This window comes from Cajanus cajan, chromosome 1 (genome assembly GCF_000230855.2).
Source record: "Cajanus cajan strain Asha chromosome 1, NIPB_CcT2T_4, whole genome shotgun sequence".
Lineage (NCBI taxonomy): Eukaryota > Viridiplantae > Streptophyta > Magnoliopsida > Fabales > Fabaceae > Cajanus > Cajanus cajan.
The window spans coordinates 2348292-2360484 of NC_138517.1; the positions used below are offsets into that span (position 1 = coordinate 2348292).

At 28.4% G+C, this 12193-nt stretch overlaps 1 protein-coding gene across 1 annotated transcript; it reads left to right on the forward strand.

The window, feature by feature from the left end:
- Positions 1 to 1453: 1453 nt before the first annotated feature.
- Positions 1454 to 2581, forward strand: LOC145951816 (F-box/kelch-repeat protein At3g06240-like). The gene has a single exon (XM_083063991.1). It carries the CDS (start codon positions 1454 to 1456, stop codon positions 2579 to 2581), a length of 1128 nt encoding a protein of 375 aa, XP_082920117.1.
- The last annotated feature ends 9612 nt before the right edge of the window (positions 2582 to 12193 follow it).

Below are 12193 nucleotides of genomic sequence, written 5' to 3' on the forward strand. Positions count from 1 at the left end.
GTTGTTTTTATCATTAATTATGTATAATGTGTTTGTATCAGTAATTATGTATAAGATGTTTGTATTAGTTTTTATTTTTAGGGTATTTGTATTAAGGATTATGTATAGGTTGTTACTTATATTTGTAATTTTATAGTAACTTTTGGATTTAGTATTGTTTTGTGATTTTTATAGAAAAAATGTTATTTATATTGTTATTCTGTAATGTTTTGTGATTATTATAGAAAAAATATGGATTTAGGTGTATCATGGCCGAAATTAGACTTCAATTCAACCTGAAATACAATTTGTGGTCTGTACTTTATGGTATGCTTTGCCGCCTCACCTACTGTGTCTTTGTTGTCGTCTACTCCATTTCCAAACAAGTGAAATTTGACGCATCATTTTCATCCTTATAATTAATGTTATACATTCGAGGCTGGTCTAAACACATGACACGTGGCTCGTGAAGCACATACTACTTTCTGTATTGTACACAGCACAGTAAAGCAACGTTGGAAAAAAATGACATTGATGAAAAATTAGCATAAGACGAGCAGTACAAAAAACAAAAGCATGCATGTCTAAAATTTAAAAATACTCATTCGATAAACAAAAAATATAAATTCAAACACAGACAATTGTTTGACATTTAGTGTAACAATGGATAAAGATCTGTCATAACATGTATGAATGGAGGCTTAAAAATTGTCATACAACTTGACTTAGTAACAAAAAAACAGGTAAAAAGGTTGTGTGGAGTGGTGAATGAAATTACAGTAATGGTTACCTTGTTTGTGGGAAGTAAGTAATCGGAAAATAAATACAAAAAAATCAAAAAACTTGACGAGTTGGACTAATATAGTATATATATTTACATTAAAGTATTTTAATTGATATTTAACTTTTTTGAAAAAAAGAGTTGGTTTTTTTACAAATTAAATGATTTACGAATGTTAAATTAAAATGTTTTGGCAATATATTATTTAAGAAAATGAGTTAATTCGAAGCGCGGCGTCTCGTGGTTATTGAAACCAAAAGACGGACAAACCAAAAGACGGAGAGGCACTAGTTAGAAACGAAAAGACGGAGACAGTTACAATGAGAAGTTATTCGATTTAAAAGTAATAGTAAAAATTACTTTTAAAAGATTTAAAATTTACAAAGACATAAATAAATGTAAGTATATTTGGAGGACATCCTTTGAATTGAATTCATATCAAGTTTAGTCAATAGTAAATTTAAATTTATTTTTCTTTCATATTATGTTTAATCAATTTTTTAAATGTCCATATTTAAAATATGTTTGTTTCTTATTTTGATTTTTATTTTGTAAGTTATAGATTTAAAATTTTAAAATTTTAAATATATATATAAGCAACCAGTGTTGGTGTTTTCCATTTTTGTTTCAGATTTGATGCTCGGCAGACGAAACCCCTGCTTCTGTTAGCCTTATCTATTCAAAATTCCCAGCATGGACCTTTCATCTTTCCCTTTTGACTTGGTTCTGGAAATCATTGTCCGGTTACCCTCCAAGTCAGTTGCTAAATTTAGATGTGTTAGTCGGCAGTGGTGTAGGCTTTTGTCTGATCCTATGTTCTTGCAAGCAAACTACATTTCTGGCGGTGTAATCAGGAAACCCATTTTCATAAATTCGCTTTATCGATTTCACAATTTGGGTGTATGTTCGATGGACATCACGAAACGTTTTGATGATATCGGCATTCAGCGGCGTATAAGGACAGACATGGTTGGAGAAGGTCTCATTTACGACCTGCAAGTATATGGAGTATGCAGGGGTCTGCTACTGGTGAAAGGGTTATTTCAAGGTAATATTTCTACCTATGTTTGGAACCCCACAACTGGAAATTTCCTCGGGGTTAACGAGAGGGCACTGACTGATTCAAGCCCAGTAGTAGACGGATATATTCGTAAGTTCTATGGTTTAGGGTTTGTTCCTATTGTAAAAGAGTATTTTTACATGGAGGTATATGATAACATATATGATGGCACAGGTATCATTGAGCGTTACTGTTTCATAAATGCTGAGTGGTCCAGCATTCATACGAATATATTGTGTAGGTATGTTGATCCTTATTTTACTGTATCAAATGGGTGGTTGGGTTTGTATTTTGGTGAAGCTTTATATTGGGTTGTTTTGTCTTATATTAGTCACTCGTTTGTTATTTTAGCATACCAATGTAGTAGTGGTGAAGCTGAAGAGATTGTTCTCCCCAGCGATTGTGATTTGGAAAGTATTGAAGTTTGTTCATTGGTTATACTACATGAACTTATGAGCTTTTGTGCAATATTTGACAATGTTGAAAGATCATCCTATTATGTTGTCAAAATATGGACAATGAAGGAAAATGGTGGTCTAGGTTACTGGAGTCAGTACGTAACATTGCACACGTCGCACTACGGTTCCGGATACATGTTACCGGTGTGTTCTACAGATTTTGGTGATGTTTACGTAAACAACACCAATGGAATGATGATTAGGAAGAATAACATTGATCGGATTCTTGAGCATAAGAATTTTGAAATTATTGAAGTTCCGCACTACATGTATATTTATGAAGAAACCCTTATGTGGTTATAGTTTCCTTATAATACATAGGTTATGTTTAAGGATGCATTAAGTTATGTTGTAATGTTTTAATTAATGGGTGTATTACTTTGTTTTGTATATTATTAAACATTAGTTGTCATTTGTTATGAGTTGAAGGTTTTGTATTGTAGTTATACCTTATAATTGCAGTCATTCAATGGCATAAATTAACCAACACTTTTGAACAAATGTATAGTTAAAGAATGAATGGTAAGTGGTAACAATGAAAAGCAACATACACAATTTCAATAATAAGTTATATGAAGATATGTAACACAATTTACAGAAAAATTAATTAAGACGGAATAAGTAAAATTATCAAATAAGTAATTAATACGTGGTATAAAATTAACCATTTATAAATATTGAAATGCGCATTGAAGGATACTTATGATGAAAATATTAACTATTTATATAAATTTAATAATTGAGAAAAAAAATTTATACGACTGAAATTACGTACATGCGTCCCATCAAAAATTGAAACATTTCAGAGGGTTTAAGTAATAAGTACCTATTCCGTAGTAGATCCACTGCCATGCGATTTTGTTGTAATCATAATAGTTGATAAGTGACACGCTCGACGCTCGAGGTTCATTGGTGATCATGACGCCTGCCAAACACTTAGCAAATAGTACCTTACTTCTGTTACAACCATATGTATTGTTATAATATTAAATTAAAAAAATTTATATGCAAAAAATTTTATGTTGGAAAATATTCATGATAGTATGTTTTTGATAATAATTTGTGATGAATGTTGTATTTATAAAATTGTTAATAATTTATATGATAATGTAAGAACAATTATAAAACCTTTAATTAGTATATACAATTCATATTACCTATTAGGGTTTGATGTTCAGGTGATAAGTAATGTGTAAAATATAAATGAACCGGGTGCCATGTCAAAGTTAACAAAGTTCAGTCCAAAAAGCAAAGGGTTAACATTGAAACACACATACACAAAATAAAAATAAAAATAAAAAAAGATTAATAAAGTTAACACCAACAGTCCTTGTTACAAAGAGGAAATGGTGAATTCATGATGGACGACCTGAAATGTTAAAAAAATGTTAGATATTAGGGTCGCTTTTGAAATTGGTTGACATGAATAATTTATAAATCATATTGAATTGAAAATGGTTTGAAAAGAGGATTAGTAAAAGCTTACCGTAGGAATTCATAATTTATGGTCAACGTACAGGTAAATCTTGTTTTCTCCAACAACTTTATCAAAGAACAGATAGTCACCTGTACCCAACTCCTCCTTCTTTACAAATTGATACCAACCAGGACCGAAAAAAATTTGATTTTTGTAACACAACAATGTCCACTTCATTTTTGTACCACTTGGAAGTACAACAATTTCAACAGTTTTAGGTCGATATTTGGCTCCAACAAACTCTTCCTTACGAATATTAGCGGGAATCGGCTAAAATATGGTAACATAATAAAGTTATTAAATACAAATTTTTGTAAAAAATATTTAATTTATAAACGGTCATTTACAACTTACCAGAGCTCCTTTTATATGACTTCTTTTTATGAAGGTTTCCCAACCTACAGTTTTGTTGTTGTCCCAGAGTGTTTGATACAGTTCAACTTCCTCAGGTGGCATTGGAGCAGAAGGGATATAAGTAAAAAAAAAATGTTTTTGACCAATATAACGGAAATGCGCCTTACAAGTTCCATGGGGACAAAATTTGTCTATACGATCTGCGATTCCATTAACCATAAACATTCTTTGGTTTCCATTATACATCATTTCCTCAATGTCTGTATCTATTATTTCGTTATCCCTATCATGCACAAAGACTTTTCGATTGTTTTCATCGCGAAAAAGTTCGTTGAAATAGGTGGGGAGTATAATCCGCCTCTTCAAAATGCATATACATAATTAATTAAAAAATATTTGAAAACAATAATATAAATGTAACAACAGATAACAATAGTGATAATAATATTTACAAATACAAACCTGGACCTTCAGAAGTGTGAGACTAAATGATATATCATGCAAGTCCATTTTTGCCATGACTGGAGAAACATACAACACTGAAAGGCCAAAATATAGAAATTAATGTGGAAATGAAGGAAATAGTGTATATACAACTTTTTCCATAGTATAAATAGTATGTCTTTTATGATGAAAGTGTTTATGCAGATGAGTTGGTCTCCACAAATTGTACAGAACTGGGATCACATTTTCATAACATTGGAATGTGTGTTTACACTGCCCAATGCATGTGCTGTGATTGTATCAAAGATATGTCACAATATATTTAAAAATATTAATTGTTTGTCTAAATTTTACTAAATGTAATATGTATATATATATATATTATATCAATATATAATATGTTAATTAATTAATTATTTATATTAACATTATGACTTACTACACTTTAACTTTATTAAATTGCAAAATAAAGTTAGTTAACTTTAAAGAGTTTGGTTTAAAAAATGTGGACAAAAATGTATACCAAATCAAAAATACTGGTGACGATTTAGTTAGATGGAAACCGAATGTTGAGAATAATTAGTACATGGTTGTAGTTACTTAAATATATTCACTCTGGACTCATTTTTGTAATTATTTATTTACAATATTAAATTGTTGAAAAAAATGATCAAAACATGAAGGGATATCTTTTTTTATTAGAGTTGTGGTACACCCTTCGAAAAGTATCTGAAACATCGGCCGAACTTTAAAAAAACTATTTTTTTTATAATTTAATTGTTAATTAAATATTGAATATAATAAATTATAATTAAAATTAATTTATTTAGGTATAGGCACGTAATTCCGAATACGTTTTCGGAGGTTGTCGAATTTTTCATAAAAAATGGAGGTCGATTCATGGTATATTATGTTATAAAATTAAATTTTTAATTTTATTATAAAATCATCATTTATTTAAATATTTGAAATTTTAAATTAATATTGTTATTTTCAGAGTCGTTCGAATTGTATGTTAAAAATTTTTAACAAAATTTGTATATAAATTAATTATTTAATTTAATATATGTAATTTTAAAATAATATTGTAATTTTTGAATTCTTCGGAGGTTGCTTTTCGGAGGATCAAGAATTTTCGAAATAATGATCGACCGAATATAATTTAAATATTATCAATTTTAATAAATTCATTACAAAATAATTATTTTATAAAATATGTTATAATATATATTTTTTTTATATAATTCTGAACACCATTCGGTGGATTCAGTGGGAACCTGGACCATTTTTGTTTTTTTGTATTCAGACTGATGATGATGGCCAAGATATGACAATCGTCATGATGATACTCAGAATATCTCTGCGTCTGTATTGAGCCGTGTGTATGTCGTGTCACAGTTGCATCTACTGCCAAGTCGTACCCAATTTAAAATTTAAAATTTAAAATTTAAATTTAAATAAATTAGGTATAAATAAAAAACTTAAATAAATTACAATAATTAATAAGAATTCCATAATTTAGGTGGAAGTCGAACAGATAAATAAAGATAACAAAGACGAACACATTAATATGACTTTTATACCGTCAACGAGACAATTTGGCAATTTGTTCTTTTAACATGACAACCTCCATTTGCAATTCAAGTTTATCATCAATAACTTTTTGTAGATCCTTCTGAACTTGTAACATGGTATAGTAGTTAAAGTCCTTAATTTTTTTTTCCTTTGACCGCTAACAATTCTTGTATCAACGACAACGCCACATCTTCCTTTGCCTCTTCATCATTTAAAGCAAATTTGCCTAAACACCCAATTGCCTTGTCAGGGACTGTAACAACCAACGATCCATAGAACCTTCGATATTCAACATGTTCAACATATTTAACCTCAGCTTTGGTGTACACAGGAAAACGAATATTAAGTATGCGACATATGTCGGTTAACATTTTCGTCATACTTTGCTGAATTACAAAATCATCCGGCGAAGTCTGTTCAAGAATGTCAGTTGATGTGGTTCCTGAAACTAACAAAGTGTATAAAATCATTACCAAGACACTCCAAATATAAACACATAAGTTGAACTATTAAAAACGTCACCTTCCGGTTTTCTAAAATTGTCACATTCAACGTTTGTTTGTGTTGGTATAGGCATAGAAGATGACTTCCTTTCAGAATGGCCACCACTGTTGCAGTATTCAATCCATGCTGATTCAGCCTCTTCGTATGTTGAATAAGACTTGTGCTTATTTCCTTTATAACCATTAACTTGTTGCTCGCATTCAACCCACGACAAATAAATTCCTGGTTGCCTACCTACAAAAACAACATATGCTTTGCGGGATGAATGTCGTTGGCTCATTGGTTGTTGTTTTTATGTTGAATATAGAAAATTCGATGAGGTTTTGTATTCCCGTGTAACTTCATCAGCCATTGTGAGCAAATTTATAATGTTTAGAATATATATATATATATATATATATATATATATATATATATATATGCTAATAGAGAATAAAATTAATAAGAGAGAGAAAATATTTTATTTTCATTTAAAATTAAATTAAATTATTATAATATGATGTTTTACTATCATAAAATTTTCTTAATAGGAAGACCAAATCAAAATTCTACTTCAGGACAATTTTTAAGTTCCTTGCAATTTATGATAGAAATTAAATGTCATTCTGATACAATGTCATGTATGAATATGAGATATTTAAAATTACATGTAATTTATTTTATTTTGTGAAAGAAATAACCATAACTAAAAAAATATACATATTTTATTTTCCATGAAAGTTGTCAATATAACAGGTATTACTCAATGTTGCATTTTCAAGTGTCTTAATATTGACAAAAATATGATTTAGAATTCATTTAAATGAATAAATGTTAAAATTATATTTTTATATCTATTAAATTGACAAATTAAAACTATTTTCAAAACCATATTATTACATGTCATTTTTTTGTAACTAATAGCATTGATGCGATGTCATCACTGAGAAAATAAAAACAAAATTACTTTTTGTTTGATGGACTAGTGAGTCTTAAGTCATTTGTTAATCCTCATGTAAGTCATAATCATGAACGGTGTACTAATCGTCATAATCACAGTCATGCTTCTTAATGCTGCCCTTATCGGGTTCGTTCAATTATTCTTCTACACGATGTGTCACTATACCCAACATTAAAGAAGATGACTTAAAATATAATACAACTTGCTTGCAAATGTGATTCATACTAGCTAGAATAGAGTGGGGATGAGTTTGGAATAAAGTGGAAGTTGAGAATTGATTGGGATGAGAAAAATGTAGATAGGGAGAATGGAAAAAAGATTGTACAAAGGAGGTAGAGATAATTTCTAAGAGGGAGAAGATAAAAATGGATAAAATTATGGATATATTGTCTACTTATTATTTTATAAGAAAGTAATTATCAATAAGGGTAAAATCTGAAGTTATAGAACTTATAAGAAAATACTAACCTGGAAACTATGAATGGGAAAGCATAACATCAAAGGTACTAATGGCCTTCATCGATCAAAACACAATATGGAACCCAGTTAGAAGAATCATGTGCAACCCAGTTAGATACAATAATTGTGTGATTTGGTGATAGCGTTGAATGAAAATTTTGGTGAGATAAATAAAATACTATCTTACAAATCGTTGGATTGGGACTCATAATAGAGTAATAATGGATTTGGTTTATAATTTTTTAAAAAATTAAATACTTAACGACGGCTATTTGTGTGATTATTATTTTGAAAAAAAGTAACCACCGTAAAGAAAGTTACCACCAACATCAATAATAACTAGAGGGGTAGAGGCACGAAGTGCCTCTAATAATTATTCACTAATAAAATATTAGAAAATTGTGTATAAATATTTAAAAAAAATTAAAGATTTTTTTTACATCTAAGAGTATAATGGTCTATTAAAAAATGGAAACCAAAAAGCAGTTACATCTCCTGTATCCCTTTTATAATAGTTATAGGGGTATAATGGTCCAGTAAAAAGTGGAAACCAAAAAGCGGTTACAAATTTAAGATATCTCTATTTTCGAAATTCATTTTTTTCCTTTTAAATTATAAAAATTAATTTTTAAACTTATTATCTTCATACATTTAAAATTTTAAATTTATAATCATATTTGATTAAAATTTTGAATTTAAAATATGCATAATTTTGAATTTTGAATTTTATTTAATTTTTAATAGTTTTAAAATTACAAAAAATAATTTTTTAAAACTTATAAATATTTGGTCTCCACTTTCTTTTATCCAATTTTACCCCTTATTATTATTGATGTTGATGGTTACTTTCTTTCAAAATAATAACCGTAAGGTGGTTACTTTCTTTCAAAATAATAACCATACGGTGGTTACTTTCTATCAAAATAATAATCACTCAAATAGTCGTCGTTAAGTATGTTATTTTTAAAAAAATTATAAACCAAATCCATTATGACTCTATTATAATTCCCAATCCAACGTTTTGTAACATAGTGTTTTTTTTCTCTCACCAAAATTTTCATTCAACGCTATCACCAAATCACAGAATTATCGTATCTAACTGGGTTGCACATGATTCTTCTGACAACATCACTCCCTATACTTTCAAGCAAGAAATAAAACATATTTCTTGTCCTAAAAAAAGTCAAAACACATTGTTGAAATTGACTTACCCGCTTGAATCCTGGTTCCATGACTCATTGCCAATGATATACATCAATGTCTTCCATATTGTGTTTTGATCGATGAAGGCCATTAGTACCTTTGATCTTATGCTTTCCCATTCATAGTTTATAGGTTAGTATTCTCTTATAACTTCTATCTATAACTTATATAACTTAAGATTTGACCCTTATTGATGATTACTTTCTTTTAAAATAATAGCTACACAATATTCCTATAATTTTATCGATTTTTATCTTCTCGCTCTTAGAAATTTTCTCTACCTCCTTTGTACAATTTTTTTCGATTCTCCCTCTCTACATTTTTGTCATCCCAATGAATTCTCAAGTTCCGCTTTATTCCAAACTCATCCCCACTCTGTCCTGGTATGAATGACATTTGCAAGCAAGTTGTATTATATTTTAAGTCATCTTCTTTAATGTTGGATATAGTGACACATGGTGTAAAAGAATAATACTCTGACCCCAATAAAGACACCATTAAGAACAATGATTGTGGTTATGACAATTAGTACACCCTTGATGATCATGACTTACATGAGGATGAAGAAATGACTTAAGACTCACAAGTCCATCAAACAAAAATATGTTTTATTTTTTTTTACATCATCTACAATTACATATGGTAAAAATTAGAATAAAAGGAGTGTAATTTTATTTTTCTTTTCTCAATGATGACATCGCATCAATGCTATTAGTTACACAAAAATGACATGTAACATGTCTACAAGTTATTCGATTTCAAACTTTTAAAATTTACAAAGACTTAAATAAATTTAACTATATTTGGAGGACATCCTTTGCATTGAATTCATTTCAAGTTTAGTCAATAGTAAATTTAAATGTATTTTTCTTTCATTTTATGTTTAATCAATTTTTTAAATGTCCATATTTAAAATATGTTTGTTTCTTATTTTGATTTTTATTTTATAAGTTATAGATTTAATATTATAAAATTTTATTTGAAAACTTATTATTTTAATATATTTAAAAACTTAAATATATTTATAAATATCTAATATAATTTTAGTAGATATTATATATTAAAAAATGTTACAATTCAACCATGAAACATAAAATTTGATTTATGTTACCCAAATAATATATCACTATGTTTGATTGAACTTAAATGTGTATCTTAAATTTATTCTATTTTTTTCAATCAAATTGGGTTTACCTATTATATTGACAACTTTCATGCAAAATAAAATATCTGTATTTTTTAGGTTATGGTTATTTCTTTCATAAAATAAGATAAATTACATGAAATTTTAAATATCTCATATTGATACATGACATTGTATTATTTATTTTTGTATCTTTTTAAAGTCAAATAAATTATGGATGATGGGGTAAAATTGGATAAAAGAAAGTGGAGACCAAATATTTATAAGTTTTAATTTTTTTTAATTTAAAAACTATTAAGAATTAAATAATATTCAAAATTCTAAATTAGGCATATTTTAAATTTTAATTTTTAATAAAATATGATTATATATTTAAAATTTTAAATCTATTAAGATAATATGTTTTTCCGTGTATTCATTATGTTATTTAATGCAAAGGTTGTTGTGTTTTCCCCTGTTTAAAGCGTATGTCTTACAATTACCCTTCTGTTTAACATTTAGTTTTAGTTGGTACTTGCTACGAACTCCGACTTAAAACATGGTTCAGGCTGTACCTCCAAGTTTTCAGATTCACCTTCATAATGGACAGGCAACGATGATACTGATTCTATTTTGCTTCAATTTGGTTGGTGAATATAATACATGATTATATTAATGGTTATAACTAATTGTGTTTATGTGCAGCATAAAGTGAAGATTCCAACATTTTTCTGCAAAAATTGGGGAAGTTTTTTGAAACAACAAGTCATGTTGGAGACAAATGGACGAAACGTGTTTGCCGTTGATATTCAGATTCAACACAGAAATGGCATGACCGATATGTATTTTGCAGATGGAATACACAATGTCATTAATTCTCTGCAAATGTGTGTGTCTAAATTGGCAAAGTTTGCATTTGACGGTTATGTCAAGTTTAACGTTGAAATCACTGATCCAACGACTATTACAAGTTGTATGCCATCAACTATGACTCAAAAATTAATTGTTTCTTGGGAAGTAAAGTTAACGAAAAGTATGGCACGGGGACGACGACCTTTGGTCTGTATATGTAATTCATTTTTGTTTCTTTACAGTTCGACTTTGTCCATGTTTAATTAAAATTAATGTTTTTGAATTAAGGGTATTCCAAAACACATTTGTGCCACGCAATTTGTTGGACCAAACCAGGACGTTGCAGTCTTCTATCCAGACGGAACACAACGTAGCTGGAAAATTTTATGGTACCCTAATGAACTCAAGTTCGGGAGTGGATGGTATCAGTTTTGCCGACATTTTCAGTTAGGTGGAAACGATGTTGTTAAATTTCACAAGGTCATCGATAAACAAGTTATTTACGTGTGTCTGAAAAAAGTTTAAGTCAGGTAATTGTTAATATATTTTCAATAATTTGCTATCCATTACATAATTAAAATTAAAATTTATAATTACTTATACAAATATTTAATTATTACTTGCAGATTAGACGGTGTTAAAGAAATGGGTCAACGAAATGGATGAAAAGTTTTGGTCTCCTGCCAAATGCTCCACTTTGAGTTCATCCTCAACATTATAAGTAGGGTTTTTTTTGTCAACAATACTGTTGTTCGACGACTTATGTAATGTTTTGTATTTTCCAAGTTGACCACTCACATTGCCTTATTTAATTATTTATATGTTCAACATTTACTAATATGTTAATTATAAATATTCATTATTTGACGTTACAAAAATATTTTGTAAAAAAATTTATGGTCAAAATTTTTTGTTAATGAAATTCTAATGTAAAATAACTTAAATATAACAAAATTTATAATTATAAACCTTTCCGTTTGGTTT